The sequence below is a fragment of the Hemitrygon akajei genome, chromosome 3 (assembly GCF_048418815.1).
Source record: "Hemitrygon akajei chromosome 3, sHemAka1.3, whole genome shotgun sequence".
NCBI classification, from domain to species: domain Eukaryota; kingdom Metazoa; phylum Chordata; class Chondrichthyes; order Myliobatiformes; family Dasyatidae; genus Hemitrygon; species Hemitrygon akajei.
In genome coordinates this window covers 178,982,468-178,997,780 of record NC_133126.1, presented here as the reverse complement: position 1 = coordinate 178,997,780, position 15,313 = coordinate 178,982,468, and the positions used below count along the sequence as shown (strand labels likewise).

At 42.0% G+C, this 15,313-nt stretch overlaps 1 protein-coding gene across 1 annotated transcript in view; it reads right to left on the bottom strand.

The window, feature by feature from the left end:
• The window catches only part of dner (delta/notch-like EGF repeat containing), a 275,113-nt gene that overhangs the window by 116,094 nt on the left and 143,706 nt on the right, over positions 1-15,313 (bottom strand). Inside the window, exons 3-4 of the mRNA XM_073041483.1 lie at positions 13,888-13,988; positions 4,466-4,632 (exon numbers count right to left, since the gene is read on the bottom strand). Coding sequence (XP_072897584.1) covers positions 4,466-4,632; positions 13,888-13,988 — 268 coding nt within the window. The remainder of the gene's footprint in view (positions 1-4,465; positions 4,633-13,887; positions 13,989-15,313) is intronic.

Sequence of the window (15,313 nt, the reverse complement as noted above, 5' to 3'; positions counted from 1 at the left end):
CAGTAACGGCCACAACGTCATAGTTCCATGTACTAATCCATGCTCTAAGTTCATCCTCCTTGTTCCTAATACTCCTAGCATTGAAATAGACACATTTCAACCCCTTTAACTGGCTACAATTATGTTCTGTCTCCTGCCTGTCCTTCCTCATCAACTCAGAACTCTTAGCATCATGCCCTTGTCCTTCTACCTTAATCCCTGCACTCACATTCTGATTCCCACCCCCCTGCCAAACTAGTTTAAATCCTCCCCAACAGCTCTATCAAACCTGCCCGCCAGGATATTGGTCCCTCTGGGATTCAAGTGCAACCCATCCTTTTTGTACAGGTCACACCTGCCCCAAAAGAGGTCCCAATGATCCAGAAATCTGAATCCCTGCCCCCTGCTCCAATCCCTCAGCCACGCATTTATCCTCCACCTCATTCTATTCCTATTCTCACTGTCGCTTGGCACAGGCAGTAATCCCGAGATTACTACCTTTGAGGTCCTGCTTTTCAACTTCCTTCCTAACTCCCTGTAGTCTTCTTTCAGGACCTCTTCCCTTTTCCTACCTATGTCATTGGTACCAATCTGTACCACGACCTCTGGCTGTTCTCCCTCCCACCACAGGATATCTTGGACACGATCAGAAACATCCCGGACCCTGGCACCTGGGAGGCAAACTACCATCCGCGTTTCTTTCCTGCGACCACAGAATTGCCTGTCTGAACACCTGACTATAGAGTTCCCTATCGCTACTGCCTTCCTCTTCCTTTCCCTACCCTTCTGAGCCACAGGGCCAGACTGTGTGCCAGAGGCACGGCCACTGTCGCTTCCCCCAGGTAGGCTGTCCCCCCCAACAGTACTCAAACAGGAGTACTTATTGTCAAGGGGTACAGCCACAGGGATACTCTCTAGTACCTGACTCTTCCCCTTCCCTCTCCTGACTGAGACCCACTTGTCTGTCTCCCGTGGCCCTGGAGTGACCACCTGTCTGTAACTCCTCTCTATCACCTCCTCACTCTCCCTGACCAGACAAAGGTCATCGAGCTGCAGCTCCAGTTCCCTAACGCGGTCCCTTGGGAGTTGCATCTCGATGCAACTTATCTTATCCAAAAACCGATAAGATGTCAGGCCTGGATAAAATAGATCCAAACTTGTTAAAAGAAGCCAAGGAATAAATCGCAGAAGCACTGATTACAATTCTCAGAACAGGAATGCTGCTGGAGGGGTGGAGAACAGTTACGCAAGGACCTGATAAGGAGCTGCATAGATGGCTGGTTCGTATAGAAAAAGCCCTTAGAATCAGAGTGCACGGCAAAACGTTTGCAAGGTTGGTTCTGTGACAGATTGCAAAGCAGCATAGACGACATTGTCAGGAAGGCCACGGTCAGTGGAAGCTCCATTGGGCTCTCTAGTCAGTCCCCTGGTTTTATGTAGATGTGGATGCAGAAGGCATGATTAAAGTTTGTAGAGGATACAAATATTCCTTGTGAGAAAGGAAGGTTAAGCTGAGGAGGATATTCTGCTGATTGGGCAGAAGGAATACAAACGGAATTTAGTCCAGAGAAGTGTGACGTAACGCATCTGGAGAGGTGCAAACGAGGTTCGCTCTGCCATGGAGTCGTCTCAGGAAATGCAGCAAGAGAAGAACATACAAACTAAATAACAACTGTATTCAGTGAGGTGCAGTCTATAGACATACGATTAGGATCAGTGACTGTGGGCGCACTATTTTACTGCCAGAAGTGTGGTGACTCTTGCAGGCTGTCCAGCACAATCCTTGCTAATTTGAATTGAACAAAGCACTGCATTTTGTAACACCTGTGTTACAGTGTATGAGTGCTTGTCTTAACTCATACAGCTGGTCGCTACACACTTCATGAGAACATCTACTCACATAGTTCTACACTAGGTGCTCGATCAGCCACCAGAGGCTCTAGGTATCGACAGAAGGCAGGGAATAGGAAACACACATTTCTGGAGGTAAGTTTGTTTATAAAAATAGCAATATATACAAGATATTTACATGAGTAAGAACAATTCAAAGTTCTAACATTCTATCTTAGATTCTCAATCTCAGACATCAGACATTCCTGAGAAATCCCTGGCCTAGGGCCTGTCATGGAGAAGGGCCAATTGGAATGCTATTGAAAACTGAGAGCTCACGAAATCTCAACCACTACAGCAGTAAGAATGCTCCACCTCACGAGCCATGTGGCTTTCCCCCATCTGTGAAAGGCTCTGCAATAACCACATTGGCTTCATCAGTCGCCTTGGAAACCAAATCACCCTCGATCATAAGGGACTGCTGAAGGAAAACAAGACAGGGAAGATGCTGTTGTGCTCAAAGGGATGATGCAGGGGAGCTTTACAAAGATCAACCAAAAATGGGAAATTGTAGATTTATAGAGTAACACAGTACAGAAACAGACCCTTCAGCCCAAATTATCTATGCTGACCAAGGTTCCCAAATAAGCTAGTCCCATTTGCCTGCATTTGGCTCATATCCACGTAAAACCTTTTTAATCCATGTATTTATTCAAATGTCTTTTCAATGTTGTTATTGTACCTGACTCAACAACCTTCTCAAGCAGCACATTGAGATCTCCGGCTAGCTCTAACAAAAGACAGGATAAATTAGGAGTATTTTCCTTGGAACTGAGGAGGAGGAGCTGACATATGATTGAGTTGTAAAAAGGTATGATGGTCCTAGACAGACCTATTCCATAAATGGAGGGTGAAAAACCATTATAGAGATCACAAGTTTAAAGTAATTCATAGAGTAAGGAGATGAGTAAAAGCTTTTATACCCTGTGGTTTGGAACACACCGTCTGAAAGACAGAGGAAGGACCCCTCATCACATTTAAACAATGCTTAGCTGTATACTTAAATGCTGTGCTGCCGGACTGAAAACTTGTGTTAGAATATAGGATTAGATTGGGCCAATTCTTTCTAATCAGCACAAGAACAACAGTCTGCTTGACCCAATTCTGCTTTGTAAGTTCCCCATGATTCAATTATTCTGAAACTATGCTCAGCTGTCCTAGATCTCCCCATGAAGGAAAGCATCCTTTTCACACCCAACTTCTCAAGCCCTCTTCAAGATCCAACCAGTTTAATATGGCTGAATCTTATTCATCTAAACTCCAGAAATTTGACTTAAACTGCACAGAATTTTTTCTTCACACCTATCTAAGCTTTGATTTTAGCATTGTATTCTCACTGGATGAACTAAATGTTCATTGCATTCTAATTTATATTCTACACGGACTACTACTTTTAAAATATACAATATATTTAAGAACACTTTGAAGATTATCTTAGACCAATTCTCTTTCACAAGATGATGTCAGTTTGCTAGCACAACCCTTTAGCAGAGAGTTCTCAATGGGAATTAATTATCTTGACGCAGTATCACAGCATGTGCGTGTTTTCTAGTTAATGTTATTAATATGCATCAAATTTCACTTTCTTGGAACAGAATTATTAACTTTTCTGCAAGCAATTACATTTATAAAACTAACAATATTAAAATGAATGCCATAGTTCAGAATATTCCACAGATCAAGCTATCTAGTTTAAAGATAAAAAGTTGAAGGTATTAACTGTCCTTATAATAAAGCCTCTGCAGCAATTTATTAGGAGCAAAAATAGCTGTTCCCTTTTAAATGCCAATCAGAGCCCAGGAAAGATAATCCCCGGGCAATGGCCTAATTACACCAGTGAGCTGGGGATGAAAAAATGACATTACTAAAACTAATTAATGTGGTTATTTAAAAATAATATTTAAAACATGGCCTTGCTGCACATTGCAGTTATTCCACACTGTGCAATTTGGCAAGAATTATATCTGGAGGTAACACACACCTTGAAGTTGACATGAAGCATTGCAGAGCAGACTTGATGGGCAAAATTCTGCCCCGATATCTTAGGAAAGACCTTAGCCTGAAACGTCAACTGTGTATCCCTCGCTATAGATGCTGCCTGACCTGCTGAGTTCCTACAGCATTTTGTGTGTTTTTCCCAAGATTTCCAGCGGGCATCTGCAGAATCCCTTTTGTTTATTGCTTACTTCCATCTCTGAACAGAAAGATTAAGTACCAATCTGAAGATTTGGGCACAATATCTAAAATGACGTTTCAATATTGTACAGGGGGATTGCTACTTTGTCAGAGATGCCATGCGTCAGATTTTAGAAACGTAAAATTATTATGGTGTAGAAGAAGGCTACTTGATCTGTTGAGTCTATACTTGTTCCTAGTAAAGCCATCACCCTCCTTCTTGCCCTCAACACAAGTTATGTGCCTCAGGTACCGATTTCCTTTGAAAGAAATGACTGATGTCAGTTCACTGTCCCTACAAGCAGTGACTAGCAGATCCTCACAACTCTTAGCATTAAAAAGGTTTATGTCTGTCACACCTCAGTACTCTCATTTAATGAAGGATAGAAATGGAAGGCAGACCAGTTTTAAAACACCTTACCAATGAAGTAGTTACTGCCCATAGACATTATCTCCTCCAGAAGAACAAATCCATCCACAGTGGGCAACGGTGAGATGATTTTTCCATTTGAAATATTGCATTGTTGAAATTCAGCTTCTGTCACTTCCCAAAATCCAACAGATGAATCTATCCCATTCAGTTTAATCCTGGAAGATAAAATTGGATTGCAAGTGAGTTTAGTTAGTGACAACTACTTGACTGAAGAATTTACTTTAAAGGATGTTACTTTGAAGAAATGCAACTTTTGTTTTACAGAACATTCTGCATCGCTTTTAAATGATGGTGAAAACTGAAACCACACAACTGTAGACCCAGGAAACCACACACTGGAACCCTCTGCCAGTCTGAATAGGAATCCATGCTATTAAAAGAATTATAAAAATTTAATCTTCTAGTTGAGTTAAAAAGACATTCCATACTCTTTGTATGAGAAAGATAGCACAGAGTCTCAAAGCAGGATTCTGTGTGTCTTTGGTCTAATGCCCTTTCTAATATCATTGCTACGATCTGCAGATTTTATGCTTTTTAAACACAAAATAAAGACAGAAAGATTCACCGTGTCAGCTGTGGGGAGAGAAGCAGTTAACAATACTGTCAGAATAAAATTTGGGATAATTGTCACTGTCTATATGATGTAAAATTTGGTGTTTTGCAACATCAATACAGTTCAAAAACATAACATTACATTAAATTTCAAAATAAATAAATAGTCCAAAAAAGACAATAATGAAGGAGTGTTTATGGCTGTGTCGACCATTCAGAAATCCGATGTTTTGGAATCTCTCCTGCCTTTTTCCCTGTTGTTTTGCCCTTCGTTCACTCTTTATTGCCTAAGTTGATTAACTGTCAGATCTCCAATTTTTTCCCCATTTTTGATGCAAGGTCATTGACCTAAAATATTAACAGAGAATCTTTCTTCACAAGTGCTGCCCGGTCTGATGAGTATTTGCATCATGTTTCAGATTTACACCATCCAGGGTGTTCTTGTTTTGAACAATTAACAGAATTTGTTAGTCACAGGGTTACAGCAACCCCACTCCCATCAGGGTGAGTCACAATGCAGAACATTATCCAGGAGGGTTCAGGGAAACCTACACAGATTAAAAGTATGGATCAGGTCATAGTATATGGAATATAAAGGGAGAAATGTGAGGGATCCAGTTTGGTGGGGGGAAAACAGTAAGTTTAAGGGATTGAAAGGTGTTGGTGCTCAGAGCAACCTGGATGTTTTTAAAGATGAATGAATGGAAAATAATGTGCAGATACAGGAAGCAATCAGGAAAGAAAATGGTATTTGGACTGGTTTCATGATGAGCTGGTATAGAAACTGCGATGCGCAGGAACGTAAGAGGCTTCAGAGGGTGGTGGGCTCAGGAAGCTCTATCACGGTACAGCTGAGGACATTTACAGAGGCAATGTCCCAGGAAGGTGTCCTGCATAATTATGGACTCATCACCATTTGGGATATGCCTTCTTCTCATTACTGCCATCAAGGAGGTACAGGAGCCTGAAAAGCTATACCTCAAGGTTCAACAACAGCTTCTTCCCCACTGCCGTCAGGTTCTTGAACTGTCCTGTAAAACCATAATTCTATCATGGACTATATTTCTCCCAACTTACACTAATGTCATTATGTTTAGATTTGTTTTGTTTTGTCATGTAAGTTAGGTATAATTTATGTTAATTCAGGTTGAGATAATGTTTGTTCATCATGGACGTAAGCAATGTGCTTCTGCTGCAAAAAGCTGATTTTCATGGAATCTATATCCTGGGTATATATTTTCATTACAATACAGTAAAGTTGGACTTGACTTTGGTATATTGGCCTTCATTGTAAGAGAACCTGAGTGGAAAAAAGGAGTGATGTATGGGATTAATATTACTGAACTCTGATGAGACAGCATCTGGAATATTGTCTATAGGTCTGTGTTCCCTCCTAACAAGATCCCGTGGTAGAGAGATTTCAATCAAGGTTGATTCTGGGGATGAACATTTATGAAGAGATTTAAGCACCAGGAGAGTATTAGGCTTTAATTGCTTGAGGTTCAAACAGTAACATTAAAATATGTAAAATTCTCTGAGGAATTTATGATATTTTATAGAACTTTTTGAAGATGTAACTAGTAGAGTGGATAGGGGAGAGCCAGTGGATGTGGTATATTTAGATTTTCAAAAGGCTTTTGACAAGGTCCCACACAGGAGATTAGTGTGCAAACTTAAAGCACACAGTATTGGGGGTATGGTATTGATGTGGATAGAGAATTGGTTGGCAGACAGGAAGCAAAGAGTGGGAGTAAATGGGACCTTTTCAGAATGGCAGGCAGTGACTAGTGGGGTACCGCAAGGCTCACTGCTGGGACCCCAGTTGTTTACAATATATATTAATGATTTAGACGAGGGAATTAAATGCAGCATCTCCAAGTTTGCGGATGACCCGAAGCTGGGCGACGGTGTTAGCTGTGAGGAGGATGCTAAGAGGATGCAGGGTGACTTGGATAGGTTAGGTGAGTGGGCAAATTCATGGCAGATGCAATTTAATGTGGATAAATGTGAGGTTATCCACTTTGGTTGCAAGAACAGGAAAACAGATTATTATCTGAACGGTGGCCGATTAGGAAAAGGGGAGATGCAACGAGACCTGGGTGTCATTGTACACCAGTCATTGAAGGTGGGCATGCAGGTACAGCAGGCGGTGAAAAAGGCAAATGGTATGTTGACATTCATAGCAAAAGGATTTGAGTACAGGAGCAGGGAGGTTCTACTGCAGTTGTACAAGGCCTTGGTGAGACCGCACCTAGAATATTGTGTGCAGTTTTGGTCCCCTAATCTGAGGAAAGACATTCTTGCCATAGAGGGAGTACAAAGAAGGTTCACCAGATTGATTCCTGGGATGGCAGGACTTTCATTTGAAGAAAGACTGGATCAACTAGGCTTATACTCACTGGAATTTAGACGATTGAGGGGAGATCTTATTGAAACGTATAAAATTCTAAAGGGATTGGACAGGGTAGATGCAGGAAGATTGTTTCCGATGTTGGGGAAGTCCAGAATGAGGGGTCACAGTTTAAGGATAAAGGGGAAGTCTTTTAGGACTGAGATGAGGAAAAACTTCTTCACACAGAGAGTGGTGAATCTGTGGAATTCTCTGCCACAGGAAACAGTTGAGGCCGGTTCATTGGCTATATTTAAGAGGAAGTTAGATATGGCCCTTGTGGCTAAAGGGATCGGGGGTATGGAGAGAAAGCAGGTACAGGGTTCTGAGTTGGATGATCAGCCAGGATCATACTGAATGGCGGTGCAGGCTCAAAGGGCCGAATGGCCTACTCCTGCACCTATTTTCTATGTTTCTATATAGGTGTGATTGCTGATTCCCCTGGCTGATATATCTATACCTGGGCATGAGAGACAGAGATTAGCATAAACTTCTTCACCTAAAAAGCAATGAATCTTTGGAGTTCTCTACTTAAGATGTATGGTATTGCTGAGTAGATTCAATGCACTGATCAATATATCACTAAGGGAATAAGGAGGTATGGGGTCAGTACAGGATTAAACATATTGGATTAGCTAACTATCTTCAAGAGATGGTGTCTCAAAATGGAGGCGTGCAACATTAAAGACCCTCAGCAATCCTGGACATTCCCTCTTCTTATTAGTACAGGAGCCTGAAATACTCTCATTCAACATTTTAAGCACAGCTTCCTTCCCTCCACTTGATTGGTCTGTGAACCCGTAAACATTACCTTATTGTTCATTTTTTTTCAGTATTTATCTATTTTCTGTTACCTGGTAATTCGCATGTATCGCACTCTACTGCTGCAAAGCACCAAATTTCACAATATATGCCAGTGATAATAAGCCTGATTCTGATTCTAATAACCTTGTTGACTGGTGATGCAGGCAGAAGGATCCGGATGGTCTCCCCGGTTTCTACTTCACAATTTCTTCTTTGGTCGGTTAAGAGTGATCCTCAATGAAGAAATGCCTCTGAGCTTCAACCAATTCTCAGCTTCCAACACAGCTCATTGACCATACTGGCCCAGACCAGTGTGACCTCTGTTAGAAATTCCCCCACTCGTCTGCCTGCAGTTGGGCAGGTGCACGACTGCAAGAAGAAAATAACTATTTGGGACTAGAGCTGCTCTATCAGAAATTAGTGTGAGGTAAGACATAAAATAAGAGGTAAAACAAAATATAAGTAAAATCATACAAAGTGGGAAAAGGAGCTTCTCACAGGCAGGGAAGATATAAAATACCAAAAAATTAACAAAACAGAAAAAAATAGTCACAAAAGGAACCTGAAAGGGATGAAAAGAAGAGTGGTCAAATTTGGAGAGTGTGACTGTCAGGAACGGGGCCGGATGGACCCAAACGCAGGACGCAGACACTGAAGTACTAGGGGGAGGACAGGATGGGGATGCCATGGCATTTAAGGGTAGAGCTGGGGTTCAGGTAGATAGAGTGTCAGGCAGGCAGAGCGGAGCGGGCTCCCGGAGTTCGAGTTCAGATAGACAGGCTCCCGGGGTTCAGGCAGGCAGGTCTAGGTGGCTAGATAAGCTGGCGGAGAGCCCTCCCTGGGCGGGCCACATATGTCCCAGGTAGGGCCGTCTCCCAGGCGGAAACACCGGAGGCCTGGGCAAGACGCAAACCCCTAGGTGGGTGCAGGGCACAGTCCCAGAGTTCGGGTGGAAGAGAAGGACGGGGCTGAGGAGAGCCCTCCCTGGGCAGGCCACATATGTCCTGGGAAGGGCCGCCTCACAGGCGGAAACACCAGAGGCCTGGGCACAACGCGGACCCCTAGGCGGGTGTGGGGCACAATCCCAGGGTTCAGGCGGAAGAGGTGTATGGGGCAGAACCCCCGCCGGGCAGCGGCAGACCAGCTGGGCCTGCCCGACGGAGGCAAGGGATAGGAACGGGCAGAACCACCGCCGGGCAGCGGCAGGTCGGCCGGGCCTGCCCGACAGAGGCAAGGGGTAGGAACGGGCATAGGTCTAGGGTGACCAACACAACAGCCATGATAGCAGGAAAATCAGGAATGGCCGGCAGATAGCGCGACCGCGCGAACAAAACAAACGAGCGGAGAAACGGGACCAGCGCATGGGAAGAAAGGTGGGAGAGTGGACCAACCTGGCAGTACTGGTACGGGGCAGAGAAGCATGATGAGGAGTGGATCTGAGCCCGGGCAGGATAACAGAATGCAGAGAAGAGTTCGGAGCCGGCAGAGAAACAGGAAACAGAACAAAACGACCACCCGCCTGGTCCCAGTCCCAAGGCCCCTTATAAACACCTGCAGCTCAATGAGTCACAGGTGTGCCTCCTTGAGCCAGGAGGGTCCTAACTAGATCACGGGTGACGGGAAGGGCAACTGCAGGACCCAGAGTCCGGAGCCCTCGGACTGGATCGAGACCCGGAACGTGGATTCCGGACCGGACCGGACCCTGACAGTGACTCCAAGATATGGATAAGTGATATAGTATAAATGGAGGTTAAGCAATGGCAGAAATTTTGAATTATTACTTTGTGTCAATATTTATGTTATAGGAAGAGGAGAGAATCATAGCTATTCAAGGGAACTTACATTGAACCAGGGACAAGGCTTGCCAAAATCAAAATAAATTAAAGTAATAAAGAAAATATTGGCACTGAAGACTGACAAGTACACAACACCAAATGATTCATATCCCAGTTACTTAAAGGAAGTCAGTGGGAATACTGCTGACATCAACTATTATCACCTTCTGAAGATTGTAAGATTTGTTCCTTTAGATTGGAAAACTGTTTATGTCACTTTGCATATTAAGGAAGGAGAGGAAGGAAACCAGGCAAATAAGAGACTATTTGTCTATATCTGTTAGCAGGAAATTATTAGGATCCATATGTGAGACTGCAAGCAGACTTTGAAAATTTCCAGTGGATCAGATTGTGTGAACATAGATTTGTGAAAGAAACATCTTGCATGATTATTCTAATTATAATTTGAAATGTGCATTAGCTATTGGATCAGAATCAGAATCAGGTTTATTATTAGTAATATATATTGTGAAAATTTACAGGACACAATTTACTTAATTGCACTCTCTGAAGAATATCTGCAGAATTTACAAATCTCTACATTACCGTTCACTAGAGTAAGAGCTTTTCATGGTGCTAATAAGCTCAGAGATCTTCCTCTTCAACAATTTTTTATGTAGAAACTGAGGACAAGGATGAATTAAGCTGAATAATTCGTGGACATAGAGTATACAAACTTATTTGGACACGGATGATACCATCAGAAAGCAAGAAAACAAGCAAGTTTATTTGCATGGTCTCTTGGTCCTCTTTTATCAAGCTCCCCCTTCTCCAGACCTGTATCTCTTTCACCAATCAACTTCCCAGTTCTTTACTTCATCCCTTCCCCCTTCAGCTTTCTCCTATCACCTGGTGTTTCTCTCTCCCCTCCTCCACCTTTTAAATCTACTCTTCAGCATTTTTTTCCAGTCCTGCTGAAGTGTATCGGCCTGAAACGTTGACTGTATTCTTTTCCATAGAAGCTGCCTGGCCTGCTGAGTTCCTTCTGCGTTTTGTTTAAGTTTACTTATAGAGCACTTTTCAAACCCAAGGCAGTTAAGATATGCCACTGAAAGGAGAAGTATTGTGTTTTAAAACATTTATAGTGTTTACCTAGATTTTGAAGATTTAAAAAGAATTTTAGCTTGTGATACTCTGTAAGTCTTGACTAGATTTAACTTGCCCCAATAGGTTTAACTGAACTCAGTGTAGAAGTTATAAAAGCTCTATGAATACTTCTGGGAACCAGACCAGGCTATGAGAGGATTTAAAGAAAAATTAACAGAATGATAAATGCAGTACTAGTGAAGTCATAAGAGATATGATAGGGTGCAAGCAAATGGTGACTTGCTTAATGTCCTCAGTACGTTATCAAGAACTGATCAGGCAGATACAACAAAACTTCTGCTGATTGTGGAAGTGGAAATAAGGCACACTGTAAAATCTAAGGCTGGACTTTTCAGGACTGAAGTTCGGGAAGGGGAAGGAGGGCGAACATTTGCCACTACATTGAGGATTGGTGCTGGAGACAGCTTCTTCTGATTCCTGGACATTAACATATCGGGTGACCTGTCCTGGGCCTGGCACACAGATGTAATAATAAGAAAGTTCAGCTGGTGCCTTTGCTTTCTTAGGAATTTAGGGAGATCCAGCTTGTCACTGAACACTCTGTCAAACTTCTGCAGGCGTTCTGTTGATAGCACGTCCGTCTGAAACGGCAATTCAATTGCACAGAAATTTAAGAGGGTGCAGGAAATAGTGGACTCTGCCTTGAATATGAGACGCATTCCTCCCCACCATCGGCAGGATCTACAGGAAACAACATCATCAAAGATCCCCACTTTCTAAGAGTACCATTGGGCAGGAGGTACAGTAGACTGAAGCTCCACACCACCAAGTTCAAGACAAGCTGCATCCTTTCAACCAGGAGCCTGTCAGTCCTTGAGTCAGGGAACTCGGAGAAGTGACATGGAGGATAGTAACATTGAAGCAGCTAGCTGCTGGTCTCCCATGGCTGTTGTAGCAGGAGGGAGTGCCTGTCTGAGACACCAAAGTGTCGGAATGGACTCCGGATCAATGTCTCTTTGGGGGGCTTTGCTATTGCTTGGATGGTAGGGGAGAGGGGTTTGGTGCTTTTGCTGGTGCAAGTCAGGGAGGGCAGAGGAGGCTCGACGCTTTTGCTGCTGCTTGTGTGTGGGAGGGGAGAGGTGGCTTTGGGGATCTGATCTTTCTGTCATTCATTCTTTGGGTTTTTTTCTGTTTTGTGGATGTTTGCAAAGAGTAAGAATTTTAGGTTGTGCACTGTATACCTTCTGTGATACTAAATTAAGCCATTGAACCTTTGAACTATTGAACTACTTGGATCTTGAACCAACCAACAAAACCCTCATAACCTCTGCAGTTTAGCAACACCATGACCATTCTGATCACTTATCACTAAATCAAATTTGCTTTTTGTTCTAAATGTGTTTTTTTGTCTTGTTAAAATGGTGTATAATTTATGTTTATCTTGTGAATGCAGCTAATATGATGTTATGAGCTGCAAATTTTTCCTTGTACTTGTTCATTCTTGTACTTGTGCATATTACAGCAGGTGAACCTTTTTGAGAGTGTGTGCCCAAATTGACAATGATCTTCTAAAAACTTCTAAATCTCAAAACTTTTAATCTTCTAAAAATCAGTGATTAATGAATGAGAAACAATAGTTATGGACTTTCTTAAGGGGAAAAGGATGTGTCTTGTTGCTTATTTATGTGTATTCATTATTTTACTGTTAATAAAAGCTTACCATTTTAAAAGTTTGAAATAAATGAAGCACTTTAGAAAACCTGTTCAAAAGTTTTTAGAGTTTTAAAAAGACAATTGAAAAATAACATAATTTCTAAACAGTATTGTTATTGTATCTCATATATATCATAAGAAATATGAACATGAAAGGAAAATAACCACATTTTACTCTCAGTGAGACTTGTTGAGGCACTAACAATGACAAATATTTTATATCTGGCTTGTATTTGGATGCTTTAGCAATGATGCACATAGCACCAGTTTCAACAGTAAGTCTGTTCCTATAATTAGACTTCACCAAGTTCATCATTGAAAACAGTGACTCACATGAATATTTATGACAGTGCTAATCTACATACAGTATTTACCATGATTAATACTGAATATCTAGTGTTCACACACAAACAATGGAAGGAAACCCTAAGCAGAGTGAAGCCAATGCCAACTGGACCAAATGTTTACTATCCATATAACGATGTGTACACCAGGTGTTTCAAAATGTCGCATCCAATGTTATGTATTCTTGCAACTATCTAGCTTACATGAAATGTTTCCTCGGAAAACACCTCACTGCTCCCAGTTTGTAAAACAATATTTGATGCTTCATTTGGTAGCAAGGGTAATCATCATGTATCTTATTATTATAATGGGTGGGGTTTAAAGAATCAAGGGGCAACATTACACGCCACATGGCAACAAAACTTGTGTGTGTGCCATCTTGGGCACACATGCCGCAGCTTTGCCACCCCTGATATGACAATAAACTTGATTTTGACTTTAACATGTAGATGACAATAGGAATTAAAACTCCTACTTATTTAATGCTGGGATTATACTGAATTGCACACAGACTTAAGTGGCTAAAGGGACACCTGATCTCCCATCTTGTTCTGTTCTTATCTTTCTCTTATTGGTCATCTGATGTGGCTCTCTATGGAGTAAGACAGCAAATTAAACCATCAGTGGCTTAAGCGTAGCTGAACAAAGACTCTGAAGAATAACTGTACTACACAAATTTGATTAGCCGAATGCATTTAACAAGAACTGAACAGAAATGTCCTTACCTTACTGCACTCTCTTCAGGTACTTCAAGAAAAGACGGCTGACTGTAAATTGATTCATTGGAGCTTTTATTCCCGCAGAGAAAATTTGAAGCATTGATGATCTGATTGATAAAGAAAAGTTAAAATTGTTAAGCAGTGCCTTGAAGATGTTTCTAGATATGTAAATTTTAAAGCTAGTTGACAAAGTGCACAACCAGGCTAATCTGGTTAGTTCATCAGAGGTGTACAAGTCATAGTGATAAGCCCTTTGGCTCCTTGAGTTCACAGCAACTATCATGGACTCATTTACAGTACTGCACAAAACCTTTAAACACCCTAGATTTTCTATATGGTTTCAGATGGTATGTCTTCCACAAGATCCTGATCTCAACATCATCGAGGCAGTCTGGGATTATCTGAAGAGACAGAAGCAAGCGAGACAACCAAAGTCTGCAGAAGAACTGTGGCAAGTTCTCCAAGATGCTTGGAGAATCTACCAGCCGATATTATTTTCATAATACTGCATGAAGACAATGGTCACACCAAATATTGATTTGATTTAGTTTTTTTTTACTGTTTACTGTTCTTTACAGTATTTTGATATGTAGAAACTTTCAATTTCATTATTCTTGAAAGCATCTTCGCTTTGCAGATTTTTTTACATGTGCCTTAGACATTTGCACAGTACTGTACACTAATCTTCCACAAGTCCCATTTTATTCCTGCCACATCCCCAACATGTCCTTTCAAATTTTACTTCTCACACACACGAGGACTGATAACAGTGGCCAGTTAACCTACCCGCTGGCACACCTTTGGAGTATGGGGGATGACCGAAGCGCCTGGAGGAACTCCGGGTAAAATGTGCAAACTCTGCCGAGGCTGTGCTCAGGATCGGGCCTGGATCATTGGTGAAACTGTACTAACTGTGCCACACAGTCTTCAGGAAGATTCAGAAAACTCTGATGGTTGTCTGCAGTAAAATGACCTTTCAGAAGCCTGGCAATAGATAAGCAGAAATTTCCGCCAGCTGGTTTCTGGGAATAACAAAGCTATTGGCCTGCTTTACAATGATGGGTGACCAACTGTCCTGTAGAGAACCGTCAACTAGCAGCAGAGTGATCCTGGCATCTGCACCTAAGCACTATAGTCAGGTTCTTCAGTCTGCTCCTGGACTCAAGCATAGGGGCAGTCTGTAACCTATTGAGTTAAGGCAACAGATACACTTTGCATCTGGCCTCTATACCTTTTTCCATTCATTGACAGCATACCAGTAAGGCCAAGTTCACATGAACATTGATCTTTATTCAATTAGAGGGTTTTGCCAATCTGAGACTCAAAGGATTCTGCAGATGTTTGAAAACTACAAAATCTCTTCTCAGCATTATCTACGGAAGGAAATATTCCATCTGTTGCTATTTCTATCTTTACTATCTCTTTGTTATTT